This window comes from Palaemon carinicauda, chromosome 14, assembly GCF_036898095.1.
Source record: "Palaemon carinicauda isolate YSFRI2023 chromosome 14, ASM3689809v2, whole genome shotgun sequence".
Classification (NCBI taxonomy): Eukaryota; Metazoa; Arthropoda; class Malacostraca; order Decapoda; family Palaemonidae; genus Palaemon; species Palaemon carinicauda.
In genome coordinates, this window is record NC_090738.1 from 46,131,717 (window position 1) to 46,154,970 (window position 23,254).

A 23,254-nucleotide genomic window follows, 5' to 3' on the forward strand; every position below is an offset into this window, starting at 1 on the left:
AGTCAGGATGATTTACTATAAATTCTACAAAATGACTTATGTTTATACTGTATTCATATAAAATATGTTATCCTCAGGCTCTACAGTGTCCCAATAATGTATACCTGTGTGTATTCAGAGAACACAACTTTACTTATTCCAACTACCAAAATCAAATGATCCATATCAAAAATTTTTGTCTGAAAATGACACTGTCTATACGCAAAAGCTGAAGTATTAAAAGTAAAAATATAAATCATGTTGCCTAGGATGTTTGGCCTTCACTTAATGTATTTCAAAGATTTGTGAGTTTTGTTTCCCAGCTAGTTGTCGTACAAATGGGACACACTCAAAGATTATGACATAAAAGGTAAAACAAACAAACACATGCTAATGAGATTAAATTAGCCATACGATGTTACAAAGGCATTTTTACAATTTTCATATTAAAAAAAAACTCCTTCTATAATGAAAGAGAAGGGTCAATGTTGACAGTAAACAGGAAAAACAAATCTGTTGGAAAAGGAGTTCATATTGATAACAAATACTTCTATAAAATCATTTACAATTAGTTTAAGACCCCTATTGGCCCAAAATAGCCTTTAGATAGTAACAAATGTCATCCCTAAGGTATCATATATTGGACACAGTACAAAGTGCATATTCAAGCCCTTTCATTCGTGCAAAATATATTTATATTTTTATTAATAAAAATGACTGCTATGATTGGCCCTGAATAACTAAATAAATACTGCTCTGTACACGATAACCATACTAACAGCAACTACAATGTAATACTAATGTAATCAATAAAATATCAGACCATGAATTACAAAGTTTGCAAATGGTTGTCTCATAAAATACCATTAAAGTAAAATAAAGCAAAAGAAATGAGTTAGAACCATTATAACACTATAATACAATATGCAGCACTTTTAGCTGTAAGATTCTTTCAAAGTACTCATACATCTGCCCACAGAGCTAAAGTCACTTTATTTTCCTTCAAATATATTATTATTATTATTATATCTAATGACCCTATATAATAGAGAGAAAAAGCTTTACTAACCCAGCAGCCGCACTATAACCCCAAGAATGTAATGTTAAAAGATTCGATTTTGAAAAGGAAAAATTTACTTGAGCCCACTTCCTAATTTTCCACATTGTCAACAATCTAATTCCCTGTATTCATCACAGTCTACAGCTGATACAGTGAAAAGTCTAATTTTTGTTATCATTACTGCATCTGCAACCATTAGGTGCCCAAAGTTCAACAATAAATGTACTCAGTACACTGAAAGTAAAAAATATTTCCAGTCTTAGAATTGCATATTTTTTTGCACGAAATACTTCAATTCTTGACAAAAACTCTGGCTATTCCAACAGAATAATAGTACTGTACTGGATTATTCTGCGATCTACATAAATCCTCACTCCAGTTGTTGAGATTAGACTATATAAACTTATTAACTTTGACCAGAGGAATCTTGGCTTCCACCACCTGGAGGGTCTCCAGAGCCACCGCCAGGTCCTCTATTCATTTGCTGGCGTATTTGTTCTACTAACTCTGGGTGCTGTGTCTGCATTTGTTCTGCTAGTTGCCGACCCCTGATGAAAGACATAGTTTTAGTTTCAGTAAATTCTTGTGGAAGTGCCTGACCAGTGTATCAACATTAACAGATATATCACCAGGAATTCTCAGGGATATTTGTTCTAAATGACTTCTGTACACACAACTACACATAATGGAAATATCAGTATTTTGATATGACAAATTTGAAAGTAATTGTATTTTTCCTACTAATACAAGCGTGTAGCTATTTATTAGGAATTATCTTTTGGCGAAGCTGGAAGACTAGTCAATAAGACTTTTAAGCCATTGGGCAACTACCCAAACTGCTAGTTAGGGGGGGTTGTGAGGGATAGTAAGCTACCCCTCGCACTCACACACCAATGAATCCGAGTCACTTTTTAATTGAAGGCAGGAGTTATAAGGGTCACGTGATGGCGGAACAATTTGTACAAATAGCTATATGTTTGTATCATTAGGAAAAATACAAATTACTTTTACATTTGTCATTTGTTCCGACACTCTACAAACCTTACTGTATTTATTAGAGATGACTCGCCCATTAGGAGGGTGGAAGTCCGACCACTGACTTGGCCATTGACCCTTGGCATGTAACTGAGAAAAACCCTGACATCTCGCTAAAAACTTTATGCAATGCACGGATAGCAGCCTGAGCATCCTGTGTGCTTGTAATAAACTAGCAATGTGGCTGTCTGGGTGAGAATATTCTAAGCTAAATAGGAATGTTGATATCAAACATGGATGTTTCCCAATACCCACCTCGCGGGGAGTATGCGGGACATAGACAAGTATGAAAGCTATACTGTACTAGGTTACACAAGAGAAATGGTTATTGCCTGCAGATAGGTAAGGCCCGCATACAGAGGACCCATGGTGCTATTCCCCAAATAAGGGGAAAATGGAAGAAAGAAAGAGTCAGTCATTCATACACATTCATCTCAGACTAATACTGGGTAAAAAACCTCAACCATCTGCTACTTGTCAATCAAGGAGACTGAGGCATTCTAAACCACTAGTTGTGCAGCCACCACAAGACCAATGGAGAATGTCTCCATGCTCTTGTGGGTCATGTCTTGCATGTAGTGGGCGGTTAAGGTCGTCTGATGCTTCTAAACACCCGTCTGTAGTACCTGCACCACATAGTATGTACGTTTAAATGCCAGGGACATGCTTATGCCCCAAACATCATGAGCTCTAGGTCGACGAGCAGGTGCCCAAGCTAAGACGGTGTTCTTTGTGGGGGGGGGGGGGGTGAGTTGCTCTAGTGCGTTCAGGGTAATACCTCAAACTCCTCACTGGGCAAAGTAAAAGTTGATCTGGATCATCTGCTACCGAATAAAGATTCTCAATCTGAAAGGGCCTGAATCTAGGATCCACTACTCCTGGATTTTGAATCTTGACAAACTCAAAGACAAAGTTGACTGTTTCCTCTCCCCCAATCCCTTGAATGGGGATGTTGTGCGATAGATCATGAAGTTCACCAACTCTCTTGGCCGAAGCCAACGCGAGTAGGAACACCATCTTCAAAGTGAGGAGGCGATCTGTAGCCTGGCGTAATGGTTCTTAGGGAGGATCCTTGAGGGCTTGAAGGACGCAAACCACGTTCCAAGGAGGAGGTCTAACTTCCAACTGGAGGCAGGTGAGCTCATAACTTCATATGAGGAGAGACAACTCCAACAAAAAGGAAAGATCAACTCCTTTCAGTCTAATGGTCATCCTTAAGGCTGAATGGTAGCCTTTCAATACAGAGACCAAGAGGTGCTTTTCCTCCCAACGGTATACAAGGAACTCCGCTACTGCTGAAATAGTGGCATTGAGGGGAGAGATACCCCTTCCATGACATCAACCACAGAAGACAGTCAACTTTTCCTGGTAGACTAATGCTGAGGATCTTCGTAGGTATCCAGACATCCTTCTTACAACTTGTTGTGAAAAGCTTCTCTGTGAGAGGAGATGCTGGATAGTCTCCAGGCGTGAAGACGAAGAGAAGCTACTGCCTTGTGGTACATGTTTGCGTGTGGTTGTTTGAGTAGATGTTGTCAGAGGGAGTTCTCGTGGAGGCTCTATTAGGAGCTGCAGAAGGTCCAGGAACCACTCTGCATGATGCCATAGAGCTATGAGCATCATAGATAGGTTGTTGGATGCTCTGATCTTATTGAGGGCCCTTCGCATCAGCCAGAACAGGGGAGAGGTGTACACGATGTCCCACCATTGTTGGAATGCATCCTACCAGAGAGCTTGAGGATCCAGAACTGGGGAACAGTACAGCAGGAGCCTGAAGTTCAGGGATGTCACAAACAGGTCCCCAGTTAGGGAAGCCAACAAAGTCTGGACTTTGTTGGCTATCAGATGATTCAAAGACATTCGGAGCCCACTATCTGAGTAGCTCTGCTCAGATTGTTCGCAAGCACATTCCTTTTGCCCACAATGAAGCAAGCTGATAGGGACACCAAATTTTCTACTGTTCATTTTAACATTTTAACTGCCAGATGGCATAGGGGCTGCGAAAAGGTACCGCCTCGCTTGTTTACGTAAGCCACTACTGTGGTGTTGTCACTCATCAACACCACAGAGTGACCCTACAGGAACTGTTGGAGGTCTAGAAAGGCTAATTTCATCTCTAAGAGATTTGTGTGCTAGTACCTTTTGGACCCAGACCATAGCCCTGAGGCCGTGTGGTGCAGCAAGTGGCCCCTCCCCCCCATCTTTTGTTACGTCTGTGTAGAGCATCAATTTCGTGGGAGGGACGAGAAGATCTGTCCCTCTGCAGGTTCTCTTCAGTTACCCACCACTGAAGATCTGTCCCTTGCTCCTGTCCTATAGGAACTAACGTATCCAGAGAGCTGGTTCCACCTGGATTGCAGCTGCCATTGGAAAGATTGGATCCTGAGGCAGAAATTGGGCACTAGACGGACCAGGGATGTTAGGTGATCTAGGAGACACAACCACTGTTGAGCTGGAAGCTCTTCTTGTCTAAGGAAGGGGCTTGCTACTTCCCTCAGCCTGTGTAATCTGTCATCTGATAGATAAACTTTCTGTAATCTGGTGTCTATAATCATACCCAGGTATATCAGTCTTCGATAGGGAAGCAGGGATGACTTCGAGATTTATCAGGATCTCTAGATTCTGATAAAACTCAAGTAGTCTTTCTTGGTGTTGAAGAAGGGTCACCACAGAGTCTGCTAGAATCAGCCAGTCATTGAAGTATCTTAGAAGACAAATGCCGATCCTGTGAGCCCAAAATGATACTAGGGCAAACATTCTTGTAAAGAACTGGGATGCTGTGGAAAGGCTGAAGCCCAGCACCTTGAACTGGGATTGATCCGGAGATACTTCCTTGAAGACGGATGGATTGAACTGGAAGTATACGTCATTGAGATCCTGTGTGCACATGAAGTCCTGTGGCCTTACTGCTTGTATGACCATGTCTGCCATCTCCATCCTGAACGAATCTGGACAAACTTATTTAGAGCCGAGAGATAGAAGACTGGTCTCCAGCCTCCAGACGCCTTTTTTTTCACAAGAAAGAGTCAAATGAAGAAGCCTGGGGAACAGTCAAGGACCTCTTCAAGAGTGCTCTTCTCCAACATGGTATGGACTTCGGCCCAGAGGGCCAGCTCCTTTGCGGATCCCTTTGCGTAAGAGCTCGATGGAACTGGATCCCAAGTCAGTGGAGGGAGAGATTGAGTGAACAGGAAACGATACCTTGAACAAACCACAGAGACTGTTCAAAGATCTGTCCCGTGCTACAGCTACCTCTGCCAGAGGCATTGCAGGTGGGCAGGGGAGAGGATTGTCCCCCGAAGCGGGACCGGCCTCTGCTGCTTCCCTTACCACTTTTTCTTCCACTAAAGGGTTTGGAGCCCTTTGGATCATTGGCAGGAAAGGGCTGCTTTGACACTTTTTAAGAGGACCCTGCCATCATCCTAATCCTACTGGTTGAGGGTCTGGTGGATTGTGGCTGTGGCTCTGTGGAGAAGGGAGTCCTTAGTGGACTTCCTCCATCGCTCAGCTGCCCTCTCGACCTCTTGCAGCTTAAACATGGTTTGCCGTCAAGGGTGGTATTTCTGAGCCTAGTAATCTCAGCCTTGGCGACCTGTCTGAGGGACCTTTCAATCAGGGCATCTCGCCTCTTGAGAATCGCGTTCACCTATAGGTCAATAACCTGATGAGAGAGGTATTCTCAAGTGTGAATGCCTGACAAGAGAAAAGTCTCCAGTGGCTATCTACTTCTTGTAGCTCTTGGTAAGGGTAGAAGAGACTCTTTAGCTATGGTAGGCAGGTCTTCTAGGGAATGGACACTCCAAAATCAAATCATTATTCTCTAGTCTTGGATAGTGCCATAGCCCCTGTACCATGGTCTTCCACTGCCTTGGGGTAAAGTTCTCTTGCTTGAGGGTACACTTGGGCACACTATTCTATCTTATTTTTCTTCTCATTTTTTAAAATGTTTATATTTCATGTATGAAAGATTTATCTTAATATTGTTACTGTTCTTAAAATATTTTATTTTAATTGTTAATAACTTCACTTGTAGTTCATTTATTTCCTTATTTCATTTCCTCACGGGGCTATTTTCCCTGTTGGAGCCTGCTTTTCCAACTAGGGTTGTAGCTTAGCATGTAATAATAATAATAATAATAATAATAATAATAATAATGAACCTTGAAGACTCCTTGGACCAGTTCTCAGTTCTAACAAGGTGGCCCACAACAGATCAAGCCACAAAGCAGCTTACATGGCATACTGCACCACCTATATTTTTAGGATCTTGGATGCAGAAAACAAGGCTGAGAGCCCAGAAAGCCTCTCAAGAGACCTCTACAGATGGATCTGCTGGATGAAGGTATGTGGGGAGTTTAGAAGAAGAGTCTGCTCAAAGCACAATAGAGGAGACAGTGATTTGCAAAAACGCCTTATTTCTCGCCGCTGTCAAACCCTAAGACCAGGGCAAGACTGCACTGGTCTTAGGTAGTTGTTGGGTCCCATATTCATGGTCCAAGACTGTATCCTTGCCTTCCTGAGGGGCTCATGCAGGCTAGAACTTGCCAAAAGGCGTATTTTGACTACCTTTGTTCAGCTTCCAAGTAAAACTTCAGACTAGCAGCCCTTGGGAGATGGTCATCTTCCAAATCCAAATCATCATCTACCTCCAAGCTCACACCCATATGAGCCTGGAGTGGTTGAGGTTGTCAACTGGAGGGGTGTCGCCTGATACTCCTGCCACTGGAGATCTCCTAGCTCTCTCTTACAGTAGAGCTGCTTGAGCCTTAAGAGTTCTTGTGAACTGTCTTGGCATCCTTAGGCTCTTCGAGAGATGGCAGGTACTTCTGTAGTAAAGAAGGTCTGGAAGGTGCCTGCCATTCCTCAAAGGTCTGAATTTCTCTTGCAGGAGATTCCTCATCCTCTGGTAGTGGTCTGTAAATGGGTCATAGCTCCGGTGGCCCAAAGTAAAGCACGAATGATATCTCTCGCGGAGATCCTATGCTCCTACTCAAGCAAGGATAGTGAAGGTTGGTGTGAGGAGGAGTCTGTTTCGGCATCCTCCTCTTCTATTTTATTGCCAGGACCGGTGTAACCTCCAGGCGAGAATAGTCCTGCTGAATCCCTTGGGCCCACATTGTAACTCCACGTAGACTTTTGATGGGCGAGATAATAATGGGGGGCTCCAGGGGCCCTGCTAGGAACGGGTCTACTCCTAGGGTTCGTTGGGAAAACGGAAGAGAAGGAAACCGAATTCTCTAAGGGAATCCTCGGTGTAGAAGCACCTGCCGACTTCTGCTTGGGCAGTTGTGTTGGGGGCTCGAACCTCTGTGCTCGCTGGGTTGAGTCAATCATTGCCTGCCTAACGGCTTTGACCAAGGTGTCAAACCAAGATGGCTGTTTTTCTACAGCCGACAGGTCCGGGGTGTCCTTGGGAAGGCCTGGAGGTGAAGAGTGCCTCCTTGAAGAACGCTGCCTCAGTAATTACAATTGAGGGGGAGAAAGTTGCCTACCTTGATCAATCCTCACACGCATCTCAAGGTCCTCCTGGTATCTTCCTGGCGTGAACTGGAGAGCTGGGAACTCCAGAAAAGTTATTTGCGACTTTACATACGGTAAAGGTTGCTACACCAATGATGCTACTTCATTGCTGGGCTGTCGGGGGCTGGAACTTCCTTGCTCGCAGAAGCGTGCGAAGTGCGCAAAAACACTGAAGTTCGCATGCGGAAACATGAATTTTATGCGTGGGAGATGGTGGGCAAATAGGAGAGGGCAGGGCAGGTCTCAGAGACCTCTGATAGGCTGGAGAATGATGATCACGCACTAGAGATCGACAGGCTGTGAACGGTGAGCGTCGACCCGCAGGAGAGAGATGGGTTGGCGATCGGCACGCCAGAGGGTGATGTTCAGGCAAGCGGCGAGCAGGTGAATGACATGTCGGCGAGCAGTGAGCATGAGAGCGTTGCACTAGCGAATGGTGAGATGGCAAGTCATGCCCAGGCGAGTGGTGGGATGAAAAGTGCTGGGCAGGAGAGCTTTGCCTGGCAGGAGATAGTCTAGGAGGGCAAGGGCAAACGGCGCGCTGGAAGACTACACGCTGGCGAACGGTGGGAAGAGGGTGAGTGCCCAGCACGAAAGTGACAATCATCAGCAGGCAAACGATGATCTGCAGAGCATCGATCACAAGCTGGCAAGTGACGATCATGAGATATTGAGTGATGAGCACGAGCTGGCAAGTGACGATCATGAGATATTGAGTGATGAGCACGAGCTGGTGACTGACAATCAAGAGCAGGACAAGGGCGAGAAAATTGTCGATCACGTGAAATGAAGAGCGAGGACGAAGGTCTGGATGCACGTACAGTAGGGTACAAAGAGACCAGAGGGTGATGTGAGGACTTCTCATCAGCAAAAGGTTGTTGTTGGGAAGCGAGTGGGCGCATTGGTCTCTTCGGGGAGCAGATGCGTTGGTCTTGTCGGCAAGCAGGACTAGCAGAAGAATGTGAAGCGAGAGATGGGCCTCGCAAACAGCTAGAGAATCAACAGGAGATAGGATTTCTACCTTGGAGGAACCAGAAGGACCCCTCTGGGCCCTGCGCTGCTGAAGTTCTAGGAGAACCTCCTTGGAAGAAGACCCAGCCACACCCACCGACGGCCAAACCTGCAACACATCAGAGATTGAAAAGGGCTTGCCCAAGGGCAGTGGCAAAGTTGCTTCTCTAGAGGAAGCAGCAACATCCCGGGATCCTCGAGTTTACCCTCAAGTAGGCTGGTCTACGCTCCTACTTGACTGCACTCAGAAGAGACCGAATGAGTAGGAGCTTCGGGAAGAAATCGAGGGGTCAGAGAAAATGTCCGAGGCTTCTTCGCCCCTGAGGGAGACCCCAAAGGCGAAGAATACCGCTTAGACGTCTTCTTCTGCCGCTCCCAAACCTCTCCCACTGGGAGGCAGACCGCTCCCTACACTCTTCACAGGTGTTACCCTGCTCACAGCAACGTCCTCTGCAGGTTGGACACAATGAATGAGGGTCGGTCTCGACAGAGGACATGGAGTTACCACAAGAGCGACCTTCAGGTCCTGGGCAAGTCCACATGAGGATGCAAAAGAAGAAACACACACACCTGAAGCAGAGAGTGGAGACATCCGTTCTTCTCAAGCCAAAAGACAAACAATTACTCGGATTCGCTGGTGAAAGAGTGATGAGGGGTAGCCAGGAATCCCTGCTACCCTGTTACAACCCCTGCTAACTAGCAGCTTGGGTAGTTTCAACCTCATTTAAAAGTCTTAATGCTAGTCTTCCAGCTTCGCTGCAAGATAATCCCTAATAAATAGCGTAAGGTTTGTAGTGTCAGAACAAATATTTTTTTATTTCTATATTCACCTGATGTTCTTACTGCTTTCGTATCTGGAAAACTAGAATGTAGATGTTACTCCTTAAAATTAAGAAAACGCCTGTTTCATTTCCTTCCAAAACACTATTACCCCTAGTAAAGCATTGAGATCAGTGTTTATTGGTTCTTCTGTCTCAAAGTATATATGCTTCCCTATCCTCTTGATGCCACTAATCAGTGGGGAGGAGGGTTGGCATGTACAGTATATATATTTCTATGAACGTCCCCTAACATTCAAATTGCTGACACTCACTCTTTAGAGTTGATGTGTAGCTAATGAAGGAAAGAGATAGGGCATTTAGTTTCCCACAATCAATTAATTAACATCCTAGAATTACCTATAGTCTATGCTTTTGGGTACTCTAAACTCCAGATGTTTAAAAAATTACTACATCACCTAATTACCTACTTATATATAATAAAAACTAATCAATTAACTTTGAAAGATTACTACACCGCAACTCCAAAGCATAATTCTACCAAACCAACCATTTAAATTCACCATACTACCTGACAACAACCCACCAGTAATTACAGGCCCTAAAGTCCAACAACTGTGACATGTAAACCAAGACTCATTAAGATAGTGTTTAGCAAATACCAAATTTTGGACACCATAGAGGTGTTGCTAAAACCCTTTTCAAACAAAATTATTTAGCAAAATTTTTACTTCTTATATCAAGAACCTTAACTTTCAAATCTTGATAATATGTGGATCCAATTCTTTCTGAGGTTCATGATTGAATAGTATTATTGCATGAAATTGCAATAATGGGAGGTAAATCAGTTGGTGTTTGCAGATGATACTGTACTGGTTGCAGACACAGAAGAGAAGCTTGGACGATTAGTGACAGAATTTGGAAGTATGTGTGAGAGAAGGAAGTTGAGAGTTAATGTGGGTAAGAGTAAGGTTATGAGATGTACGAGAAGGGAAGGTGGTGCAAGGTTGAATGTCATGTTGAATGGAGAGTTACTTGAGGAAGTGGATCAGTTTAAGTACTTGGGGTCTGTTGTTGCAGCAAATGGTGGAGTGGAAGCAGATGTACGTCAGAGAGTGAATGAAGGTTGCAAAGTGTTGGGGGCAGTTAAGGGAGTAGTAAAAAATAGAGGGTTGGGCATGAATGTAAAGAGAGTTCTATATGAGAAAGTGATTGTACCAACTGTGATGTATGGATCGGAGTTGTGGGGAATGAAAGTGACGGAGAGACAGAAATTGAATGTGTTTGAGATGAAGTGTCTAAGGAGTATGGCTGGTGTATCTCGAGTAGATAGGGTTAGGAACGAAGTGGTGAGAGTGAGAACAGGTGTAAGAAATGAGTTAGCAGCTAGAGTGGATATGAATGTGTTGAGGTGGTTTGGCCATGTTGAGAGAATGGAAAATGGCTGTCTGCTAAAGAAGGTGATGAATGCAAGAGTTGATGGGAGAAGTACAAGAGGAAGGCCAAGGTTTGGGTGGATGGATGGAGTGAAGAAAGCTCTGGGTGATAGGAGGATAGATGTGAGAGAGGCAAGAGAGTGTGCTAGAAATAGGAATGAATGACGAGCGATTGTGACGCAGTTCCGGTAGGCCCTGCTGCTTCCTCCGATGCCTTAGATGACCGCGGAGGTAGCAGCAGTAGGGGATTCAGCATTATGAAGCTTCATCTGTGGTGGATAATGTGGGAAGGTGGGCTGTAGCACCCTAGCAGTACCAGCCGAACTCGGTTGAGTCCCTGTTTAGGCTGGAGGAACGTAGAGAGTAGAATGTCCCCTATTTGTTTTGTTTCATTTGTTGATGTCGGCTACCCCCCAAAATTAGGGGAATTGCCTTGGTATATGTATGTATGTATGGACATTAGGCATATTATCTTCAATTCCCGAGGAATTGTCCTAATAATATTGAATGGCTCTTATCAGTCAAGAAAAACTATCCCCTGAATAAAAGATCACCTCTAACATCCATAAAATCATCTAAATACAATTGAAGGACTCTTACTGGTTAAAGAAAAACTATCCATTAAATAAATGACCACTTCCTTTTATAAAGAGGGAATTCAAAATATTGTTGTAAACCCTTAGCCTCAAATTAATTTTGGTTCTAAAATCAGCAAGAGACAACCTTGTAGCATGAAGAGAAATAGAAAGATAGTTTTAAAGTCGAAGGATGGTCGATCAGGTCCATGCTGGTGAAGAAATCAAAGTCAAAATCATTGTTCAATTCTTCCAAAGCCTTCTATGTTGAATATTTCAAGAGTTAGATAGTTCTGAACTGGCGTTATTAAGAAGCAAGCTTCCTAGCTGAATCAAATGTAAGAGCCGGGAGAGGTGAACAGGACTTTTGTTCAGCCCGCCAGCAAGATCAGAAGTAGTGTTTCCTAGTGGTGAAACAGGGCACTACCCTGTTAGTTGGCTCTTGGTCGCCTTACATCACTCTAATATCACTCGACTCAGAGAGATGATAATAAAAAAAAACATGGTGGCTGGATAACAAACAATTATCAGAAATGTTACTATGCTATGTACATCCACCAGTTTTTAAAATTAATGGAATCATAGACAATTCTATTATCAATTAACATGAACATGGTTAATTAACTGATATAATCATATCATTTCATTTGAGACTTAGTGTATATATTATAGAGTAAATTATATTAGAAGCAACTTGCTGCAACAAGACCTATCGCCAAATGTTAATTGTGCAGTTGAGTACTGGAAAAATAAAAGGTAAAAAGAAACTACACCACGATGTCATCATACAATGTTCAATCATCAAACCAAAGTTGGAAGATAATGGTGCTGCAAGCGAGAAAATGAACTTCTCCATTTGTTCTCTATGGAGAAGGGGTTTCAGCCAGCACTATTATTATTATCTAATTTACAGCCCTAGTTGGAAAAGTAGGAAGCTATAAGCCCAAGGGCTCCAACAGGGAAAAATAGCCCACTGAGGAAAGGAAATAAAGAAACTACAAGAGAATTTATAAATAATTAACCCCTTTGGCTATAATGATGTCAAAATATGATCTGTGATACATATGATGACGTTCGGGATACATTATTTACAAATGTAAACCATATGGAAGTTAAAATCACTCGTACATGGTACAAATGATTACAGCACATGGTTGTATCACACTTCACACTCAGGAAATTTCACCAAGAAATCTCCCCTCCCTTGTATCAGGCACTCCTTCCTTCCTTCAGACAACTAATGAAGTCTTTGGGATAACTTAGTTACTTCAATGAATATAAAGTTTTTTTTACACATAAAAGCAGTGCTTTACCATTATTTATAGAAAATTATATAAAACAGATTTCTGAAAAATTATTCAATAATCGCTTCACAATGATTGGAAAAATTAGAGTGAAATACAATAGAAAATAAAGAAAAATTTTGACAAATTTATTATGTAATCACCAATAAAACAAATAAACATGGAAATGTAGGCTATTATAGAGTGAGCGAGCATGTATATCCAACGGTGAAAAATTTGTATATCATTTGAGGGTGGATCCACTGCCTCATAGTGAAGGGGTTAATATAAAATACCTTAAGATCAGCATCAACATTACAATTGATCTGTCATATATAAACTTTCATCAGCCTGCTCAACATAAAAACATTCACAGGAAGTTTGAACTTTTGAAGTTCCACTGATTCAACTGCCCAATTAGTAAGACCCTTCCACAATCTGGTCACAGCTGGAATAAAACTTCTAGAATATTGTTTAGTACGAAGCCTTATGATTGAGAAGGAATGAATGTCAGAATTAACTGCATACCTAGTCCTACAAACAGGATGATACAGTTTGGGTAGATCTGAATGCAAAGGATGGTCAAGTTTGTGAAAAATCTTAAGCATCAGTTATCAAGAACTAACTGAATGATGAGATTAATATCAAAGTAAGGAATGAGAAATTTGATAGACACCTAGTTCATGTCTAACAAATTAAGATGAGAGTCAGTAGCTGAAGACCAGACACGAGAACATTACTCAAAACAGGGTAGAATGAAAAGCATGAAAACACTTCCTCAGAATAGATTGATCACCAAACATCTTAAAACTTTCTTGTTAAGCCTATTTTTTTGTGCAATTAAAGAAGAAGCAGACCAAAAGTGTTTGTTAAAAGTAAATCTAAAATCAAGAATGACACCTAAAATTTTAAAGGAGTCTTCGACCTACTTATAATCAACCTCTGAGTTTTGTTAGGGCTCAACTTCAAGTCCCATAATTTGCACCATCCACTAATTTTTGCTAGATCTCTATTAAGGGATTCAGCAACCCCAGATCAACATTCAAGAGTTGGAATTAACATAAAGAGTACCATCACCTGCATATGCAATGAGCTTGTTTACTAGACCAAACCACATGTGTAAAAAGTATGAAAAGTACTGGGCCAAGACCACTACCCTGAGGAACACCAGATATCACATTCATAATCACTGCCTCGCTTGTTAAAGTATGTAATGAACACTTAATTGCACATACAAGGCATAAAGTAAAGAGTTTGTTCATTGCATGATTTATTTTTAAACAAGTAAAAAATATCACTCAAAATATATATGGAGTAGTGTTGTATTAGTACAACGTAACACATGAATTAGCTACTAATACAACCATTTGTACAGATGATGCATGCACATGAAAAGTCTGATGATCTGTGGCAACATTAAACAATCAGTAACTCCATAGCATCAAACAGGTTGTAATATTTCTTTGATAAAATTATATTTACCAATCAAGACATTCCTGTAAATTCTCACTAAAGTTCTGAGAGTTGAAAGCTAAATGAATATACAAAAAGGGAAACTATACTTACGCATTCAAAAGTGCTTCTATTCCACCACCGGGAGCACCACCAACTGGAGCACCACCACCTGGAACAGCACCAACTGGAGCACCACCAATCGGACCAGCAGGGCTTGGGTTGTTAGGAACACTATTTGGTGGATTAGCAACGCTAGGTGCACCTGGCATGCCACCCATACCTCCCATTAAATTGCTCATCCTGAAACAATGATCAACAACACAAACATTGCATTTCTGTAACAGCAGACATTTCATTCAGTAAAATTGTAAAAGAGGAAAATAAGGCAGTAATGGATGCCATGTGAGTTTTAGAACCTGTAGTATTCATGAAAAATAGCTTTGGCTTAGTCTCAAAATCCAGAAATGAATGAGCTTTAAATTTTAACAGCGTTATTCAACATCTTTTTCCCTCTCTCTGAATGTCTGGATATTGCAAATCCAAGATAATTCATCATGACTGACATAAACTGAAAAGATTACCATAAAGTCCTTATGCTATTTTTTTACAAAATCTCCAATTTTTCATTGTGATAACAGTGCTAAACAGTATACCTAAAGCAAAATTGCAAAACAAATCTAACAGAAAATAAACAATAACTGGTCACAAAATCAGTTGTTTAATAATAAAATATCTCATTTCTATATTCACCTGATGTTCATAATTTTTCTTCAGAAGCCCTGTTTAATCAACACTTATCTGTAAAATTTTAAAATTTTTCTTTTTTTTACTTAAATCAATACATGGTCTCAACAACAGAATAGAGTCCTCTAGCAGTAAGTGGTTGTAGTATTCATAAGAATGTTTTTAACTTTCAAAGTCAACATTATCCCTCCTCTTGATACTAGGAATCAGTGGTGAGGAGGGTGTACATGAACATCAGGAGAGTATAGAAATAAATTCTATTATCAAAATTTGAATTATTTCTGTAAATCTCCCCTGTTGTTCATATTGCTGATTCCCACACTTTGTTGGAGGTGGGGTACAATTGAAGGAGAGAGAGGGATAAATTTCAGTACAAGCAATGCAATGAAGTTACAGTTACAAACCTGGTCTAGATTACTTGCCTAGGTTACTTTGAAATTCAATTTAAATTACGGTTTGAAATACGGGACTCCAGATTGTTTACTAAAGTAAATAGAAATACAGTAACGTATTGTAGATGGCTTTTTAAGATAATGTTTTGGGAACACTTATTTGCCATGCCAGTGAACTGCTGCTAGAAACTTTCCAAAGAAAGAATGAACAAATGATTTTGGATTTTCTAGCATCCTGACAACGAAGGTCATTGACGCCAATATCATTTGTCATAAACTATAAAAGGAAATTCAATCCAAAACTATAAAAACAAACAGATCAGTATAAAAGTTAAGTAGTTTTCAGAAGACTTGCTTCTGAAATAAATAAATAAAAAATGCGGCTAACATTGTACGAGATATCCTCCACAAGAATCTTGGTTAGGATGAACCTGCTATCCCTACCTCGAGCCTCAAACAGAAATCTATTTCTTAGGTAGCTGAGAGTGGGGTATTCAAGTCAATAAATGCCTCAGTGCAAGGGATACCAAACAGTCATCACAATATGACTGGTGTTGGCCGGTCATCAAAAACTTGTGTGTCAAATCAGGGCTCCCAATGCAAAGCCGACAAAGAGTAGTCTGCCAATAGGAGATATACCACTCGTTATTTCCCTCATCTTATTTTCATCTAGAATGTTCCAATGATGACGCCAAATTTCATAGAACTTCTTTATGCTTGGTAAAATGTTATTATAGAAGAGGGGATATCTTCTTGGAAGAAATTCTGCTGCAGCTTTCATTACCACTCAATCTGCATCATTTCCAAGCACACGACCCAGCAAAAAAATGAACTATTATACCTCTGCTCATAATATCATGTACCTTCACTCTAAGCATTGCTTTTTTTTTTTTTGTCTAATTCCTTGTGTGCTTCTGTGATCGAATTTTAACAAAGAATGTCAGAATGTCAGAACCCTTAGTGCGCATAATAAATTAGGGACAGTACCTCTATTACCTTTCGTTTGTTCAAATACAACTGTATGGCTCATACTGGACAACAAACTATTCTCTAGTGAACTGTCTTCATCCAGTTTTAGTAGATGGATGTGCAAAACTTGGGCATACTCTTAAGTCTTAAAAAGATTTTGGACCAGAAGGTAGGTAAAAAGAGACAAAATCATATTGTGTTCCCCAAAGCTTTCATTGATCTACACTTGGAATTCAATTATGCATTTAGCCAACACTAAAGCAAACAGAATGCTAGCCGTTACTGAATGACATAAATGACCCCCTAGTTACCATTTGAAATATTACTCTGAATATAGAACAAAGTTGATTTCTGATACCAAAAAAAAACGTTATTAGTCTTATTCACCACGAAAGTAAGGAACCGGGAGGTATATGGTGGGTAGATTAGAAAAACCTGTCTCTGCATACTTTGATGAAAAAATTGCATCAGATTATACTTAAAAATGTGACAGGCTAGTCTATCATAAGATTTCTAGCAGCTAAGCCCTAACACTAATCCTGTTCACAACAAGAACGTTAGTGTTGTGCACAAGCTGAGACTTATGATTTGAAATATCAACCCTATTTAAGGTACCTCCTGGGGGGTATAGATGTCTATATAATGGCAGCTTCCAAGAAATGTAATGGTAGAGGGATATTCATGAATTTTATTAGGAAATTAACATCTTATTAGCATTACTATAATTCTAAACTAAATACAGAGAAGCCAATAGAGCTGGTCCTTGGTTTACAATGATTCGCTGTTACCTACGGGCTCCCATAAGGTACTTAAAAAATATCACTGTAGAGAGCAGCATACTTTTGGAACCCTTAATGAATGAAATGCTGTTGATATTATATTGACCTTCGGGGGTTAGGTTAAGTTTGGCAACAGCGAGTCAATGGCCTTTATTACCATTAATAAGGGAGAATCCCTGAACTTTTGAAATTTAACAAAGAAATCAAGTGGTGTCCAACACTTGTGAGTCTCATTACTATCAGTATAATCCAAACGTGGAGGAGAGTCATTATCGTTATCATCCTATTATACAAATCTATAAATAATATAATAGCTAAGCATAGTACAAAATATCTGAAACTGGAATAAACAGTGTATCATCAATGTTATAATCCCAAAATAACGATAAACAAACTAGTTAGCCTGCAGCAAAGAGAAGGTTTGGAATGGTAATATAAATGTTACTTTTGAGCTAGGTGATAATATAAGCTGATTTTCAATACAACCACCACATTTGTAGATAAGCAAGGAATAATCAACAGTAATGATCAATGTGCCTAGCCTTCTCTGATCAAAGAAATTTCTGAAAGACTTGAATTATCTGCTAAGTAAAGACTTCCAATAACACTTCACATATTCTTATCCACAAAGAGCCATGAGTCAATTACCTATCAAACCATCCTTTAACTATTTTCGCTTATTAGAATAATGAGTGAATTTCAAAGATGGCATTATATTTTATAACAAAGTTAGGTAACTGATTAATCTTATACCGTACAGTACATGAAAATGATTGTCCTTTCAATTGAAAGTGATAACCATTTAATGCACAACGTGAATTTAGAAATTTTCTTTTATGAAGTACAATTAATGGATCAACACTGCTTACTAAATCAGACTCAAAGATGAAGTCAGGTAATTGGTTAGTCTTATATAAATTACCATGCCTCTGTGTTAAAGTGGGTCTAATTCATCATGAAGTTGAAGAGTTGAACCATGTAAACTGGCTTGGAAGTAGCAACTTTTGGTAAAACAAGATACTAAACTTCCAAACTTACCGTAAACCTTTTATGAGGGTTTATGTCAGTAATAAGGTTACATTAAGATTGCAAAGTCTGCACTTCCTCATTTTCATCTGACTGAGTTTCCTCTTCCTCATTTTCCTATCCTGCTGTTAAATCAGAGTTAACATCAACTCCTTTTTAGGTTTGTTTATCCTTTGAAAAGGTGGTAGTATTAGGAATGCATGACTCTTATTATATTTGGATTTAATAGCGACCAGTTAACGTTATGCGAGACAAGCTAGTGGCCAAACTTTCAAGTGAACGGGGAACACGAACACTATCTTCTGAAACATGATGAAAACAATCCAAATTAGTTGAAACTTTGTTCAGCTCTCTGAATTTAAGGGAATCATATGATATGCCATGCCATCCACATAAGTAATATGAGACTGTTGATGTAAAACTGGTGAAAAGAACTTACTTTGGCAAATGGTAGGGAATAGGATCACGAAAACCTATTCGATCTTCTGCCTCACAATCTAGTTTAGTTTTATGAGCGACTAGAATTGTGGTATGCAAGGATTTAGAAGCAGAAGGAACTAAAGTATGTAAGATTTTGAGGCTCTGTGTGAGGCTTTTGAATCTTTGGAGCACATTGTACAGTCAGAACCCTTACTGAATGAAACACTAAAAATCTATATAATGATTATAGGGGGTGTGGTTAGGTTTTACAACTGGTTGAGAATAACCAGAATTACCTATATTAAGGGAGGATTCACTGGACTTCAGAGGTTAAAACAAAGGGAATAAGTGATGTCAAGAGCTTGTTAAACTATCCAACAAAGGCTGAACTTCTGTGTTGTCTAAAGGTGGAGGCACCTCCATGTCATTGTCCTCTCGCTTAATCAACTAGCCTAGTCATCAACCATTGAAACATAAGTTTCCCATTAGAGGTACTAAGGGTGAAACGCACTCTTCATAGCAACTTCTTAAATCGCAGAATTGCCCCCAACACAATAGAAGGGAAGCAAAACATGATCTTCCAGAAATAATTCCCTTCACATTCAAGGCAAAAATTGTAAACTAAACCTGGAGAAAACATCTTACAATGCATACAGCCAACTCTTGTAATCCATATACTGTATTTGGTATTCACAGGTTTATTTTAATGCTGAAATGCTAAATTTGACACAAAATTTCTTAGCCACGAAAAATCGCCAAAGAACGCGAGTCATAACTGAGAAATTTGGAGATAGAAATCACCAAATACAGCGTAATGTTAAAAAGCACAAACTGTACAAATTAACATTACAAATAGGCTCTCTCTCTCTCTCTCTCTCTTTTTGTCCACAAGTTTATAACCTCAATTCACTACAGATTAATGTTAATTTCATTCTTAAACTCAGGAATAATAATGCATAGTTAATAGTTATTTATTTCAGGTAAAGTACAGTTCATTTAGTTAAAATATGATAAAGATTGGGGACGGGATCTACATTACAGAGATTTATCACATATTCTTGTGGGAATTTTTTTTTTTTGTATCTTCAATTTTAGCATACGTGGCCATTTTTATAATCTACTTAATAGTGGATAACTATACTTGGGAGCGTTTTCGATTGTTGGCAGTAAATGGAGCAAACTGAAAAATATTCTTGTGAATGCTACAGCGTGGGTTTCCTACCACTTACCAATAGAGAGCTCTATTTCTTGGTGAAGAGCATTTATAGTAGCCAAAGAAAATTGGAAAATAACATTTTAAAAATTTTATGGGCAAGGGTCTATTAAACTTGTTCTCTGAAGAAGAAACAACATGAATATCAGGGGATATTCATAGAAATAATCATAGCTAAAACGACCTATTCCAAAATAAATTCTGTACTGTATTGTTTATGCATTTTATATATTCTTAAAAATAAATCTAACACAGTACAGTACTTGTAACAGCACATATTCATTGTTAACAAATTCTGGACACAATCTCACTTAGAGAAAGAAAGAAACATGTTAGCACCATTTCCCATACATGAACAGATTCTTCACCTCCACCAGGAATAATCCTAATCACCATTTATGCAATATATTGGTTCCAAAGCAAATCTATTGCTAATAGTAAAATCAGCTGCCTTTACTTTATTTTTATGTTTTTTATATATTTCTTAACTGATAGTGTCATTGGTTATTTTCATATTCTGAAAAATTTGAAACTGCAATTTTGAATTTAAATTCAAACTTCAGTACAGTATTGCATGTGAATATCCTTGTACTTGCACACTTGTCTCTTTTGACACCGATAATGGAGAATAATACGTTTACTGGTGTTGCCTGACTGATCTTGTGACTCATTCCTGTCTTATCCGGATAAGGGTTGTGGTGGCTTGTTGGTAATGTCCTTGCCTAGTGATTGCTTGACTGGGGTTCAAGTCCCACTCAACCTTGTTAATTCCTTTGGTCACTGCAACCTCACCATCCTTGTGAGTGGAGGATTGGGGAGCATATAGGTGTCTCTGCTGAGTCCTTGGCAGCCATTGCTTGTCCATCCTTGGTCCTAGCTTGGGTGGAGAGGGGGCTTGGGCACTGGTCCTATGTATATATGGTCAGTCTATAGGGAATTGTCCTGCTTGATAGGGGAATGTCCTTGCCACTTTCCTCTGCCATTCATAAGTGACCTTTAACTTTAAAGGACTTCTAGCACCCATGTCAAATCTATAGGAGTGAACAGTGGTTTCCTCGGATGTATGTATTCTTTAAGGGTTGCTCCACTGATTCATGGAGTGCAATTGCTCAGTGATGGTGCTAAATACATGGTATCAGGACTTCAATAATACTGTGGTCTTCTCATTCTCATTTGATTCTGGTCTAGTGGGGATGTCACCATTACCTTCAGTTAAGTGCCAGATCCCTTTGGATAGTGCTTCAGTGGTTCCAATGCCTCCTCGGCCTTTGCAACGTCCTTCTAAGGTTGTTGTTTCAGTTGAGGTTCAAACAACCCCTTGGAGTACCTTGAAGACTTGTCAATTTAAGAATATCTCCTGCCAGAATGGACATGTCAAGTCACAATTCTCACATTCCTTGCTGGTCTCTAGGACTAATATCCAACTGCCCAAGTTGTGATCGTGAATTGAGTAACAACTCTTCAGGTCTGCTGCTTAGATACTTCCACTCAATCCACACATCTTTGTTATCCCCCCCTTCCAAATCTTTGTTAACAGCTAGGGTTACAATGGTGCAATTAGATATGCTATCCATGATAGAATAATTAATGAAGCTGCACATAAGAGACCACAATTTTGCTTTAATTTAATAAAATCTTTAACTTTTACTGATAGTAGTTTTAAACTATTTATATTTATATATATTTACTATATTTTAATGCTGTAAAAGTGTATTTCATTTAACCATATATTCAATCTTTGACAAATGTTAATTTGTATATGTTACAGATGCAAGACTTTGAACTTTTATTCTAAATTTGCAGTACATACTGTAATAAACGTAATGAATGGTTTTATGATCAAGGTTTTTACCAGTTTGTCCTGCCATCTGCTCAAGATAGTTTTTCATTCTACCTTCGACCGTCTTCTTACTATTATGGCTAAGATACAAGAAGATGATAGAAAGGCCTCTTTTGTTTTTATTGGTGATTTCAATACTCACCATAGGGAGCGGTAAAAGTCTGTTTCTCCTACTGATTGCCATGGCTTAAGGGCTTCGGAATTTCCCTCCAAATCAGGCTAAGCAAATTATAATTGAAGCTACTCACAGATTTGATAACTGGTTGAACCTCGTATAGACCGACTCCCCTGATGTTATAATAAATAAGGTTGGTTCTCTATTTGGGAAATCTGATCATGCCTTGATTTCATTAGTGAAGACTGAGCAGCCTGTCCCTGATGTATCATACAGTACTCATGTAAGATTTATGTAAAATCTCAATAAGACAGGAATAACATTTTGAGTGATCTACTGGGCTTGCATTGGTCACATTTGTATAATAATGTTGACCCTGTTATTCATTTGAATGAGAATATAGGCAACATAATTGATAGGCATATTCCTTCTCATGTGCTAAGCTACATAGTAAAAGACAAACCATGGTTCAATGATGAATGTCGATGTGCTTATTTGGAGAAGCTGGAGGCCTATCATCTTTGGAAGGGTAACAGATCAGATATGACTTGGAATAACTAAACTCAGCCTAAAGCTTATGATCAGAGAGTTTATGCTCCAACTGAAAAGGAATACAATTTAACCATAAAAGAACTCCTTTCTGGTACAACTCAGGAGCATAAGTGGTGGGTTACCCTTAAATCTGCACTCTTTGGTGTAGATGCAACATTTCCTCTGTTACTTAAACCAGATGGCTCTGTCACTCACTGTCTAGGAAAAGGAAGCCCTATTTGACTGATGTGTTTGACAGTAAACAGAGTAATGAGAAATTTAATCTTCCTTATTTCCATTTTCCTGAGGCTAAACTAACTAGTTTAGCTTTTTAATCTCAAGAAATTAAAGCTCTCTTAATGGACCGTGATGCTTATAGAAGTGTAGACCCAAGTGGTATTTTTATTTTGTTTTTTATAAATTCATACTTCTTAGCTCCAGGTGATCTGTTATTTTGCACAAGTTAGCAAGAATGTTACTCTACTATGTAAATGTGTTTGTGGTAGCTCAAGTCCAACTGATTACCGTCCCATTTCCATAACTTCCATATTATCTAAAGTTTTTGAACATCTTTTGGCAAAACATCTGTGTATGTCTGGTGAAGGTAATCATCTGTTTCTTGGTTTACAATTTGGCTTTTGTAAAGGCCTCGGAGCATGTGATGCCCTTCTTACAATCTCCAATGCTGTACAGAAATCCCTTGATTTTGGTCAGGAAGTTCATATGATTGGCCATGATTTTAGTGCTGTCTTTGACCGTGTTTATTATGAGGCCCTTCTTTTCAAACTCAAACTGTTGGGAGTGGGTGGGTCTTTTTTTAGGATCATTAATGAATTTATAAGCAAAAGATAGCAAAAAGATGTTGCTGATGGGCACCACAGGGAGTATAGGAATGTGATATCCGGTGTTCCTCAAAGGTAGTGTTCTTGGCCCATTACTTTTCATACTATATACACGTGGTCACGCCTAAAAACAAACTCATTGGCCATGTACATATGATGCTACTCTCGTTGCATTAATTCCATTTCCTGAATGTAGATCTGGGATTGCTGAATCCCTTAATAGAGATCTAGCTAAAATTAGTGCATGGTG

At 39.7% G+C, this 23,254-nt stretch overlaps 1 protein-coding gene across 2 annotated transcripts in view; it reads right to left on the minus strand.

The window, feature by feature from the left end:
• Nucleotides 1-367: 367 nt before the first annotated feature.
• The window catches only part of LOC137653567 (small glutamine-rich tetratricopeptide repeat-containing protein alpha-like), a 179,015-nt gene continuing 156,128 nt past the window's right edge, over nt 368-23,254 (minus strand). For both annotated transcript variants that reach the window (XM_068387075.1, XM_068387073.1), the window contains 2 exons: nt 14,245-14,433; nt 368-1,587 (listed from right to left, as the gene is read on the minus strand). In XM_068387075.1, the coding sequence (XP_068243176.1) occupies nt 1,446-1,587; nt 14,245-14,433 (331 nt within the window). In that variant the 3' untranslated portion in view covers nt 368-1,445. The remainder of the gene's footprint in view (nt 1,588-14,244; nt 14,434-23,254) is intronic.